Source organism: Siphateles boraxobius, unplaced genomic scaffold (assembly GCF_051911475.1).
Source record: "Siphateles boraxobius isolate OS27281-9 unplaced genomic scaffold, OSU_SipBor_1 12, whole genome shotgun sequence".
In the NCBI taxonomy this organism is placed as follows: domain Eukaryota; kingdom Metazoa; phylum Chordata; class Actinopteri; order Cypriniformes; family Leuciscidae; genus Siphateles; species Siphateles boraxobius.
The window spans coordinates 25,320,114-25,334,037 of record NW_027508722.1 but is presented as its reverse complement, the minus strand read 5'-3'; the positions used below and the strand labels follow the sequence as shown (position 1 = coordinate 25,334,037).

General features: G+C 38.8%; 2 protein-coding genes across 24 annotated transcripts in view; both read left to right on the top strand.

The window, feature by feature from the left end:
* ptk2ab (protein tyrosine kinase 2ab) overlaps window positions 1-871 on the top strand; it is a 64,576-nt gene extending 63,705 nt beyond the window's left edge. For all 23 annotated transcript variants that reach the window (XM_077215495.1, XM_077215534.1, XM_077215523.1 and 20 more), the window contains one exon: window positions 52-871. In XM_077215495.1, coding sequence (XP_077071610.1) covers window positions 52-264 — 213 coding nt within the window. In that variant the 3' untranslated portion in view covers window positions 265-871. The remainder of the gene's footprint in view (window positions 1-51) is intronic.
* A 3,348-nt stretch (window positions 872-4,219) lies between these two features.
* The window catches only part of ldlrad4b (low density lipoprotein receptor class A domain containing 4b), a 56,637-nt gene continuing 46,932 nt past the window's right edge, over window positions 4,220-13,924 (top strand). The window contains exon 1 of the mRNA XM_077215358.1: window positions 4,220-4,291. The gene's annotated coding sequence lies outside the window, so the exon portion shown is untranslated. The remainder of the gene's footprint in view (window positions 4,292-13,924) is intronic.

The following is a 13,924-nucleotide window of genomic DNA, read 5'->3' as shown; positions in this document are numbered from 1 at the left end:
ATGTTCTTCCTGCCAGCTCAGCTAACAGTTACTCTAATTTTTCCTCCTCAGATCGAAATGGCTCAGAAGCTTCTAAATTCAGACTTGGCCGAGCTGATAAATAAGATGAAGTTGGCCCAGCAGTACGTTATGACCAGCCTGCAGCAGGACTACAAGAAACAGATGCTAACAGCTGCGCATGCACTCGCCGTAGATGCCAAAAACCTGCTGGATGTGATTGACCAGGCCAGGCTGAAGATGCTGGGACAGGCACGGCCGCATTAGCTCTAGCAAAAGGGCACGATGACGCATGTGACGCCCCGAGAAACACACCAGCACAGACTTGTACACTAATGGAGTCTCATGGCCCCCCCTTCACTACTCACCGACCCTCACGTTAAGCTGCACGGTAGATCACGGGTACCGTGAGGAGGACTCCGGATTTATTTAACAGAGGAGCTGGACCGGATTGGAGTCATTACGAGTGAATCTCTTGGAGATCATAGTGGGCCGGTGACTGGATGCTGAGAGGGTGATTCTGAATCTGGGGGCCGCTTTGAGCTTTAAAAGTCTCTGGAGGAAAAGAGACACTCTTACACTGTATCTAGTATATCTGTGTTTCATTGACAAGCCCGAGCTCCACAGCCAGACCACACAAATCTAGATTCTGCTCTAGTTCTGGTTGTAGAATCATAGAAGTTGAGCTGTTTCTAAGACTCTGTTTTGCACAGTAGAACTTGAGTTGGGACTGCATTTGCAAAATCAGGGCTTGATGAGTCTGGTTTTGCATTGCAGACTCTCACGCTTCTCCCTAGGACTCAGAGGGAGAGTGTTGTATATTTGGGCTTTGTGCCACCTAGAGGTAAAATAAAGCTATGACTGAATAAAAAAATGAATGTTGGAGTCATGTTTCCTTGTTTGACCCTGTGAAATCACTTGATGAGTTGTTTTTTCGTGTATATAGTTGGTCCCCTGACGCTGCCGAAAGGGCCCCATGTCTGATCAGGGCCCTTAGAATCGTCCTAATTTCCCTTTCACCATCCCCCTCCTGTGTGTATTTATATATGTTATGTGTGTATGTGTATATATATGAGTTCATGGTTATGGTTATTAATCAATAATAAATAGAGACCATGGACGTTATGTATAATGCAGATCATCTGCAGGACATTTCTGCCTGGAGTTTGAGAGACAAATCAGTCTGCAGCTCTTGCAAAACACATTTACATAATGATTTCCATTACACGAGAGTAGATGTTAAAACTTCATGCTGATTTGTACTCGGCTTTCACCAAGATAAGCAACACTAAGACGTAGCTTTACAGTAAACTATGCTTCACCCATTTACGCTTCTTTCCATATGGTGGTGTGACTCCCCTTCTGTCCGGCGTTAACGACTGCAGTGTACTTGGCGCGTTAGCACACACGACGGCTGCAACTACAGTGTGGTCTCCCTAGTGGACCAGCGCGACAACCTTCTGGATTGAGCCAAGTAGGGGACATCTCTAGGGTCTTCAAGTGGGCACCTTCCGTCCTCAGTGTTTCGTCGACTAGCCCACGACACCTCAAGAGGGCTCGAGAGTGACCCAGAGTCACCCCCCTCCGTCCCCCACTCAACTCAGCCCAGCTAACTGACCTCTACATCCCTCCTGCTGCTGAGACCTAACCACAATCTCACAATCTCTCCGCAACCCAACCATACGCGCCAACCCGTTTGACTAAGGCTGTCGAGCCCCACTGGTGCGTTAATATGCAGTTTCAGTGGCAACGGTTCCGTATGGCATACCACCTACCGCAAAACACAATATCTGCTCAACCATCCGTCATTCATGCAATATTCACAGGAACGTAATGACTGTAAATACTATACAACCTATACAAATAAACCAACAGACTCTTCAAGTTTTCAAGAATTCTACGAAACCGTAGCATGGCGGCCTGTACACAGCCAGGCAGCAACATGGTGTTGGCCCAGATCCGGCCCACATCTGGTACACGTGGATTTCACACAGCCCAGATGTGGGCCGGATCTGCGCCGAAACTATTTAGCTGTCTGGGCAGCCAGCTAGAATCTTTCCGTCTCAACCACTGCCAGTTGCTGCTCCTTTCTGCTGCTTCATATAAGTTCTTTACTGTGCAACGAAACTCTTGGCTACTGAATCCGACGTCTCTGAGGAACCGGGTTGTAGAGTGTGCCACAAAACCTCGACAACCCACTTCCACTGGATAAACCTGGACTCTCCATCCTCGCTGTTCTGCTTCAGTGGCCAGATGAGCATACCGCAGTTTCTTCCTCTCATATGCCTCATCTACCGCATCCTCCCATGGCACTGTTAACTCTATCAGTGGAACAATGCGTGCTGATCCAGACCACAAAACAATATCTGGTCGGAGGTTAGTGGTGGCAATCTCAGGTGGAAAAATAAGCCGTTGATCAAGATCAGCCAGCATCTTCCAGTCCCTAGCAGCTTCCAGTTGTCCTGGGCGAGAATTGGTGTTAGGTGGTTGCTCGCCTGGGCGGAGGAATATTGTCTTCTGCGTGTAATGCACATAATTAAATCTTAATGATGTGCCCCACAGGAACATTTATTTATTCTATCTACCACATTTAGTCTTAACACCAGTGTTTACTCATTCTTGACAAGCTAAAAAACAGTCTCTGGTCTTCTGGGTGTTGGTTATGCCTTATTAAAGCCAAAAAGAGATTTTATTATTATTTTAATTATGTAGTGATGCAGTAGTGAAAAATGTTTTATTTTCCATACATATTTTCTGGATGACTGTCCCATGCGCTGCTAAGTATTTATGAAAACTCAACGTTATGCTGACCTATTACAGATGAGGATTGAACAGTAAAACCATAATTTCCAACATGCAATAAAGCCTTAAATCAAAATACACTTATCAATGGCTATGGAAGCCAGTGTTGTTATAGTTAACTAAAACTGTTCAAAATTGTTTTTGGTAATTGAAATTAAGTTGAAATAAATATTGAATGGAAAAATTGTCTTGAAATTAGTGATGTAGCTTTGAAATAAAATTAATTACTAAAATTAAACTGAAACTGAAATACAAATAAATCATTTATCTTTAATTTTATATTAATATATTTGAATAATATATATTTAATAAAAAGTTTGGAGTCAGTAAGATTTTTTTAAAATAAATTAATACTTTTATTCTGCAATATAAAAAATTGCAAATTAATCTAATAAAAATTGTAAAACATGCATTTACTAAAACTAAAGTTAAAATGATTCTGAAAATAGAAAAAGGCTAATACAACATATAAATATATTATATCGGTATATAAATAATACTTAAACTACACTCAGAATGGAAACCGAATATCTGGTTAAAACATTTGTAAAAACAAAATCATGTCACCACGCATATAACAACCATCTTAATAATAATAAAAAAATCATTTTTGTGTAGTTTTTTTATTTTGAATATTTTAAGAAAATATTAATTCTATTTGTGTTTTTAAAATAGAGATGGATTTTAATTTAAGAGTAGATATCAATAGTATATTACGTTAATTCCAGTAGGGGGCGGTATATGAATACATTTAATATCACTGCTGCCCTTCAGCCTTCAACATGAGAGAATATCTAAATGTAAATCGGGCGTGCAAAAAACATCATAGGAAAATGAATTAAAACTGACATTAAAACTGAACATAAGCGATTTCTTTTTACAGTAAGGTAGAAAATGTATTCAAACTAAAACCACGCCCCAATCTAATATAAAGTTAATTTACCAAAACTAATTGCTAATGCACCATTAAAATCTAGAAAGTGGTGCAAACCTCACGATACGATCAATGAAGTAAGTTTTTTTTTTTTTTTTTTTTTTTTACTGAAACTCTTATTTTGAAGACCGGTAATGCGAGCTCTTATTTTGAAATTAAAGAAGCACTCTCCGCCTGTCCTCCATCAGTGATCGTGTGTTCGTGCCGCCAGCTTCACTCTCCACTGTGCGTCTGATTATTTTTACGCCGTCGCGTCTGGCGGTGAAATCCAGGTCATCTCCGCCGGATCAGCAGCCAGCACGGCTCAGCCTTCTGCTCTCCGCGGACTCATAGTGCCATTTCCTGATTCCTCTTTGCAGAGGTAAGGAGCTGATATTCTCCTCGTATATGTCTGGTTTTGTGCAGATGGCATCAGATGGGTGCGTAATGGTGCCAGCTGTGCCAGTGGCCCCGCGGATATAGAGAGGAGCGCAGAGGGTTTAGACCGGGGCACAAAAAGTTGCTGGGACACTCTGACTTCATATGCAGCCAGACAACTACAAGCCAATGATCGGCCCGGTGCGTTAGACTGTCATATTTCTATATTCCGCTAGATCAAATAATTTATCGGAGATATATTAGAGAGAAGTGGTCGTGCGTTAACGGAGAACACAGCCGGTTGCTTTAACGGGACCCGGCATGTAACCCAGTTCTTCATCCAGACATAATAGGGCTCATTTTGGCCCAGACAGCGTGAGCTATCTTCTTTATTCTGCTATAATGAGCTAATTATAAAATGCTATGATTGTATGATAAATTAGGGGTTTATTATTACAAAAAAAAATACATTACAATAAAAAACATATTTAGTTAATACCAAAGATAATTAAACTTCTTTTTATTAGTTTTTCTTTATTCATTTTGATTGGTTTGTATACTTTTTATTGGAGTTTATTTATATATTTTTTAATATTACATGGCTACTTAAATTAATACATGAAATTTAGATAGGCTATTTGTTAAAATAATTGTAATATTTTTATTTATTTGTAGTTTAGCTTAAAGTTAAAAATGTGCATTACAAGACCATTATAGTACTTTTTATTTATATACTATTCATTTTATTATTTGCAATCCAAGTTAAATTTGTAATGATAAAACTACAAGTTATAGCTTATAATATTATAAGCATTATTAGAATATATATATATATATATATATATATATATGAGTCATGAGATGGAAGTAGCAGCGATGGAATCATTCTATCAGAATTTTTTCCATTAATTAAATGAAAAATATATTATATTCATATATTCCTGGCTCACCATGGTTTTTCTTTCAGAGTAATAATGTATTAATTGAATGTGCAGTAGTTATGGACTGCTTGTCTTGGACTTGACGGATAGTCATTTTCTGTCAGACACTCATTTTATATCACATTTGCTCATTTAAGCCAAGGCTTTGATATTTAACTTACTGATCATGTGCACTTTTGAGCTCCAGAAAGATTGAAAATGTTTTTAATGTGTGTATCAAGAAGATTGTGAAATGTTCAAATGACCTCTTAGTAATGTCAGCGATGTCCAAAGCGGTTAACATCCCATCATCCAAGCTTTATTAATTGGTTGTTAATATTTTTTGCATGTGAGACCGAGAAGGGGACTGTGAGTGAGTTTGTGCCCTCTTGTCTGTCTGCCTGCGCGTGTGTGTGTCTGTGTGTCTGTCAGCTGACCCTGTCCAGACTTGGACTGAGTGTGCTGCCAGTGGCTGTCGTGACTAGTGTTCGGCCCAGTTTTAGACTCCACTCTCTGTGTCCTTTCCTGTGCACTGCAGGTTCTGGCCCAGTTGAGAGACACAGACATGATTGTGTCATACGCTGCCAGAGTCCAACAGAGCGTTTATTGTTGCTTGAAGGCATCTGACGCTTATTCCTCTTCTAACTTCTTGTCTGTGGCATTCAGTCATTGACTCCATGTCCTGCTTGTCTCTAAGGGTCGTTGCCTCATGTTCATTCTGTATTTATGAATGTGAGCCGTTCCTCTACGTTACCCCTGAATGACGTTTATCGACACAGAAGGACACTTTCCACTCCTGAAAAATGAGCTCGTGTCCCAGCTGTGATGTCATCCGCTCCAGGCCGACAGCGAGGTGTGTCAGAGTGTCGGCTGATGGATCTGCCGTGGCATCGGGCCAAGTGTAACAGTGAGTCGTGGAGGCGCGTGGAGCTCAGGGACTGAAGAATGATAAATCGGTCCAAAGCGTGAGAGAAGCTTTGCGGTGCATCAGCACCTGTCTGCCTGCACAGAACACACTCTGTTGGTCATGACAAGTAACCCTGCAAGCTTGCTGAGTGACCATAACAGGGCAAAATTGAGGGAAAAAAACAAGTTTTGTTCCTTAAAATTATTTATTTTTTTACATTTTATTCTTTAAAAAAAGAAATTGCACTTTTAAATGGTCGATCAATATAAAAAAAAATATATAATTTATTTTTCATTGACAAGGATTTTTATTAGGGGCGGACGTACAATAGCCTATATCGTTACATTGTTTCAGTTTATTTGTGTTGGTGTTGGATATGTAAATGTGCATGCTCATTTTCACATTTTTTTAATTTACATACCTTTGTCGTCATCTACTGTAACTGTATCTTCAAATTTAATAATGTTTTACATTTGAAATAATTTTATAATAGATTATTTTATAATCAAAATATTTACAAAATTATTCAATATTAAAACTATTTATTAATTTAATTAAATTTAATAACATATTATTGTAAAGAGTGTTTTAATAATATTTTTATATTTAATTAAACTTAAATGTAAATAAAATATAAACAAAAATAATTCAAAATAAATATAAATTTTTCATACTTTACATTAGAATGTTGTGATACTCAAATTCATGTATATAATTGGATTTTTTTTGTTTTATTTATTTAGACAAATATTATAAAATCTCAAAATCAGCCATAACAAATTTCAATAATTAGCCTATCTGCTTTTCAGTATCAGCCAGAAATGTTCATATTTATTTTGTTGCATGCGTAGAGGTTTGAGTATATTTTCGTGGTAAAGCACAGTAAATGGAGCATTATCCTGTTGATGTGTGAGTGATTTGAGGCTGAGAGCTGGGACAGCAGCCCACTCCAGACCGGAACACTCACTGCTTGTGGGAAGAAAGCTTCCCGTCTCGCTGAGAGCCGTCTGTCTGACGCGGAGTCATCGTACGCCAAGCTTCCTGTCTTGCTGCGAACCACATCATCTGGCCTCTGGCACTGAAACGTCAGGTGGCATAAGGGCTTAGGGTAGGGGCCACACACACTGAACCGGGATCAGCTGTTGTTCTGCAAACCCTGCTGTCTGTCATTATCTGACAAGCTGCAGAACTGGACTCGGATCAGTGCAAGAAGGAACACCCAGGAGGATCTTAAAATTACTTGCACCCCCTCAGAACATACTTCGACTGGAGAGGAGACCACGCAGCCAAAAAGAGCTGCCCTCGGGCAGCGATCACAGTCGGACACTTATGGAACTAACGATGGAAAAGGTCACGCCACGCCACCTGTGTGTTCTCTACTTAGTCTCCAATGTTTTAAAACCAACCATTGTTATTTTGCTTAAATCAGTGCAGTACATGTCTATGTTTTAGTAGCAAGTCCTCTGTGATTGCTTAGCTGATTTTTTTTGCACTTTTTTGGATTCAGACAGACGGCCTCTCGCAGTGCTGAGACCGATCCTTACGGATGATCCCAGAACAGAGGCATATGGCAGAGATGGTCCAATAGGGCTGGGATCCCTGGTTGGCCTCCTTTGGTGTGGGCCAGATGGAGGCATGCTGGGGCATGAGGGGAACTGCAGTCCTGGCAGAGCAGAGATAAAGACACTAACTACCGCTCAGCTTGTGTCATTGCAAGAGCTTAATTGGCCTTTTTTACTTTATTTTTGGACCTTTTTTTATAGCAGCAGACTATATCTGCAGTTTGCCCTCTAGTGGAAGTCACAATGAACTTATTGACCATGGTATGCTTGCTGAAGTGATGACTTATTTTTGCGTGCCAGCCGAGAAGTTAGCATCACCCTGGTTTCTTTGACAAAAGTAGGATTTAACGTAGACGTAAACGTAGACTATAAACAAACTACACCACAGGTGCATGACATCACTATCACTAGGCTTCTGATAGCGCTTTCAGTCTTTATTTAAAAAATATTTCCCTGAAAGTTTGAGAATATAAAAGTTTAGAATATTTTGCAAGTGTGGTGCATGATTATAAACACAATGAGGCTGTAAAAGCGGACTAGTAGGTGAGTTTTCCTGTTCGGTGTTATGAAGTTTAATGTCCTGTCAACCTCCTTAGTCCATTTATCCACACTAAGTAATTGGTAATTCTCACATAGTCATCCTTTTTTTAATGCTTCCGAAGTTCAAGTCTGATCCGAAGAACTCCCGTCAGAACTTCTGTTCAAGTCTTCATTGGAAAGAAATTATTTCTGGTCTGTAGTGTTACAAATCGCCATCTGTCAGAACTCTAGTTTCCATCAAAAATGACAACATAACTGCTCTCCGGTAAATTAGGCTCCTTTGACATGTTTAATAACTGTAGCTTGATCAGTTGGAAATGTTTAAAGTCAGAAAAAAAAATCAGTCAAGCAATTGTGATTTATGATCAATCATTGGCATCGCTGTTATTATTTAGTACTTTGTGTATATATTGGATGTGCCTATATTTAACCTTTTAATGGAGATTGAGATTTGAGTGAGAATAGAAACCCATTGATGCTGTGGGGGTTCGAGTCCCGTCTCTGTCTCTCTCTAATGCTTCAAAGCTGATCTCTGTTCTGATACAGGACACTGCAGCACTCTGCACCAAGCTCTCTCTCTCTCTCTCTCTCTCTCTCTCTCTCTCTCTGTCTCTCTCTCTCTCTCTCTGTCTCTCTGCAGCTTGACTTTGACATCAGCTCTTTTAGAGGACATTGCAAACACAAACTTTTAGGCCTCTAATTATTTACAGCATCTTTAGTTGTCCAAATCACCCTTCACAGGTCTGGAAGAAGGTGACCCATCATATTAACTGAAGTCAGAAAGAGCTGCTGTCAATGTCAGTTTGAGGAAATTTTTAAAGGTCCCCTATTATGCCCCTTTTCACAAGATGTAAAATAAGTCTCTGATGTCCCCAGATTGTGTATGTGAGGTTTTAGCTCAAAATACCCAACATATCATTTTTCACAGCATGTTTAAATTGTCATTTTTTGTCAGAGTTCTGTATAGAGATGGAACAGGTATAGTTTAGTAGTTTAATTAGGGTTATAACGTATTTGTCATCTGCTTGTGTTTATCCACTATTAATAGCCAAATAGTCTGCTGTTTCGGACCAGGTCCGAATGATGATCAAACATATACTGATGAGTTTAATCAAATTTATTGTACATAACACAAAAGATGAAGCGTTAGTTTTACTTCAGAAACTCACCGTAAGAGCTGAGTAAACAGTAAGATATAAGAAGTGCGCAAGTAGGCTACATAAACGAATTTCTGTAGAGTTGAAGGAGCATTTAAAAAAAAAATAATAATAATAATTCCACCTTTTCAGCGGCTGCCTCAGATTTCGGGAGTATATGGATTAATAGCTTCGGAGAGCTATGTGGATTAATACATCCAGCCACACAACACCTACAACGCTGGGAGACATTCTCGTCAGTGAACTGTGAACTCGATCAGGGCGGGTCTATGTTAGAACGGCAGTGTCTGTCAACACTCGTGGGCGGGGCCTGTACGTAATGACGTCACTAAAACAGCATTCTGAAAACAGGTCGTTGGGAGACACTGCTGATGATTTATGGATTTAGTGGATTTTTATCACTATTGGGTAGTTGTGTACACACACTGCCAACACACATTTATGTCCAAACAGCATGCAAAAGTAAATTTTGCATAATATGGGACCTTTAAGATCAACCTCAGTGTCAATGAAACAATTTGACTATAATACACTACCATTCAAAAGTTTATATTGAAACAAAAACAAAGACAGTAATATTGTGAAATATTATTACAATTGAAGATAAATGTTTTTCATTTTAATGTATTTTAAAATTTATTCAAAGCTGAATTTTCAGCATCATCATTCCAGTCTTCAGTGTCACATGATCCTTTAGAAATTATTGTAATATGTTGATTTGCTGCTCAAGAAACATTATTGTTATTATCGATGTTGAAAACAGTTGTGATCCTTAAAGGGGCATTCGGAAAATATTTCAACTTAATAAAACCATTTAGAAATCATTTGGATGGTTTAATAACCTGTTCTGGTGAGAATCGTGACTTTATCCGCTCCCCCCAGCATTCCTAGGCGGAAAACCAACCTTGCAACATGAGGACTAGCGTCCCGGTAAGTTGGAAATAGGAAGTCTCGTGAGAAGCGAGAACGAGCGAGAAACACAAACTGCTTTATGGCAATTCGACATAAACACACACACGCCGCCTTCAATGTGTATGATGTATTACCCACCTCGGTAGACATAGCTCCACACGACAAAGTTGGCCGGCTCCGATAATAACAAATGCACATGAGCAGCGGTAGAAAGGGGAGGAGGGTGCCGCAAGTGAGTTTTTTTACAACATTGTTGTGAAATATACGCCTCACAGCTGTAGGGGGAGCTCGTTGAGCAAGCCTGCGACAACAAAAGTGAAAATCAGCGAAGAAATAGCTAGAGTTGCCGAATGCCCCTTTAATATATTTAGTGGAAACCATAATGCATATTATTTCAGGATTATTTGATTAAAGGGACAGTTCACCCAAAAATTAACTTTCACCGTTGTTCCAAACCTGTATGAGGTTCTTTTTTCTGCTGAACACAAAAGAAGATATTTTAAAGAATGTTGGTAATCAAGCAGTTAACAGTATTGACTTCCCTAGAAGAAGAAAAAAAAGACTAGAAAATCAGTGTCAACTGTCTAGTTACCAACATTCTTTAAAATATCTTCTTTTGTGTTTAACAGGAAATTTTCATTGTTGGGTAAACTAGTATCCCTTTAATAGAAAGTTCAAAAGAACAGCATTTATTTGACATAGAAATCTTTTGTAACAATGTAAAAAGTCTTTACTGCTGCAATTTAATGCAACCTTGCTGAATACAAGTATTAATTACATTTTTTGTAGCTCTTTAAAAGCATCTTCTTGAGTTAAACAGCTCTATACTTAACAAAGCACATTAAAAAGAAAACCCTGAACCCAGATGCGACCTGTTTTACAGAATATAGAAGTTTGTTGCACTTAACCCATATTTCTAGCAAGTCCTAGCAAGCACCCTGAATACCCTAGAAGCCACCTAGCAACCATCCATAACTATATAACAATGCCCTTGCAACCCCTCACATTTAATAAATAAATAAATCTAAAATCTAGCATGGTTTTGTTTTGTTTTAAATGTACATGTTACAAATACATGGCATCAAAACATAAGTATGTAGTGCCCTAATTTTTGTAACATCACTACTTTTAAGAAACATAACTGATTTACTCAATGTTGGAATGGTAGTATGAAGAACCCCTGGAGAACAAGTGTCTGGTTTGAGCTCATGCTAGACTTGACCTCCCTGACCTCTGCGGTGTGCACCGCTGCAGAATGCAGTCGAGCAGCAAAGGTCTGGCTGTCTAGACACTGTGGGCGGAGTCGCAGAGGGCTGTCGATTGATTGGCTGAGAGGAGAGATCCTGAAACTGATTAGACGTTCGCTTCAAAGGCTCGTGTTTGTTTGTGGTCTGCGTTTCAGTTTTGCGTGCGTGCGTCCGTGTGTGTGTGTGTGTGTGTGTGTGTGTTCCTGTTCCTGTTCCTTTCTGAACAATACAGGAGGACGGATTGATTTAGTCTTTTCCACCCACATGGCTCCAAATGTAATTGATTTTATTTGCCTTATCTTCATGTAGCTCCTCACCTCTGTGCTTTAAATAACATATTATGCAGTTGTCAATGTAAGGTCTGACCTGATCAATAAAGCCATTAATTAGTTTTCAAATCACTTTAGTGCATTATATTAAAGGGTAATCACTTTTCTTTTTGGGTGCAGAAAGGAAGTCATCTCATTCGCTGTTGCTAAGGCAACCAAAATCTCTAGCATATTGCATAAAACAGACTTTAATGCATCCCACATTTTGTCTTGTTGGCAATGCAGGATTGTTAAGCTAAACAAACTGTTCAAGAGAGGTGGGCCGAAATATATAAGCGGTTGGATTAGGCTGTCACTCGAGTTACTGATAAGGGCAAACAAGACCCAAAAACATATAGTGATGACAATAGTGTAAAAAAGACTGTCAGAAGAAAGATGAATGCAGGTACTGCAGTATAGAAAATGATAGACTGTCAAAACAACATCCGTCCTGAAACTGTGCAGACAGGCATGTTTTCTGAATTCATGCTGTTGTATCTAGTTTCTTTACACTGGCCAGTGTCTGTGTGTTTGCAATACTGTGTGCATTTCCTCCTTTCCTTACTCTCATTTCACGTTATCACTTTTTCTGTCTGTGTATAGTTCAGAGTTTCTTTTTTTGTGTGTAATTTATTTATAGGCGTACAATAGACCTCAGTTAAAACTACAGTGTTACTCAATCTACAGCACGAAACATAAGAATTAAAAACACACTGCACAACCAGTGTAGTTAATCCAGAACAAATTACTCTGTATGCTTTTAGTACACTAACAAGAATCAATCAAGAGTGCAACCACCAATTCCCAAACAGATGACAGATTCGTTCTTTTTTTCGGGAATTGCATTGTGAAAATACATAGTTTACAACTATCTGTTACACTTAAATCATGTAGCCTAGTTACTGACTGGTTCTTCATGTCACAACGTGTACTAAGATACATTGTGTTTGTCAATAGTATTTTATAAAAATAAATGAATCAAAATTGTTCAAACATTCATTTTTGTTTTAGTATTGTTGTTTAATCTATAGTTGGACAAAATGTATGCTGCTTTTTAGAAATATTGAAAATTCTTAAAAAAAAATTTTTTAAATAAATAAATAGGTTTTTTTTCTGCATCAGAACCAAATTATTTGATACGGTTATTTATTCAGTAGTAAGAACAATGAAATTGACTAAATAGTGGGGCTGTCCTCTAATAGTTGACTAAACGTTAGTCGTCCAGAAGAGCTTAGTTGTTAGTCGCCAAAAACAAAAAACAAAAATACTCTACAGGAAGTAGCGAAGTCACACAGTTCGTAACAGTCCCAATTCGCATACCATCCGTCCTAAATAGTATTCGAAAATAGAATTAGTATGTCCCAAATCGTAGTATGTTGAAATGAGTGTTCCAAAGATACCAGAATGGTCTACTATTTCCGGTCAGAATCCGAAGTGCAGATCGATGCACACTCTAACGGCTATTATTGCCCATAACCCATCGCGCATTGGACGAGGATAGAGAGCCTAAGTCCCTCCCCTCCGCTTCCGGCTCATGGGACCTTATTTCGTAAAAAATATGTATGGTAGTCAATGTTGAGAGACAACTTCTCTTTTTATTCCATCTGAACTGTGCCCTGGATTACACATATGATGTTTGTCAATTTAAAAGATAACTATGAAAGTCACAGTTTGTCGTAAAACAGAAGAGTAACATTTAGTTTTATGTTAAAATCGCTCAATCTCTCGTCTTGCACTATGTACGTCACCAAGCTCGTATGTCTGGTACAAAACACACAGACATGACGGCGTAACGCTACGATTATAACGTTAGACTATAGAAAAAATGACAGACGTTAGCTTCATTAAAGTTAGCTTCATTCATTGAGAGAAAAGGTATGACGTCACATGCGCGTCTTTTGGGTTTGTAGTCTTTGTAATTACGTATTTTCACAGTCTTGTACCTCAACAGTTTTATATCAAACTGCAACTTTCTTGACTTTAAAATGTATATTTTAAATTGACAAAAATCATATGTGTAATTCAGGGCATAATTTAAACGGGATCCAAATATTTGTTGTCTCTCGCCATTGACTACCATACAATAATTTTTCCGAAATAAGGTCCCAATGTGGTCCACCGGAAGGGGAGGGACTTAGGCTCTCTATTCGGTTAACATAGATATAAACACTAGATGTCGCCTTGGCTACGGCAGTTCATTGGAACGAATGCGTCAATAGAGCCGCCATCTTGAAACAGGGGAACCCCATTATCAGCGTAAATGTAGGAAAAGGTCTAACGG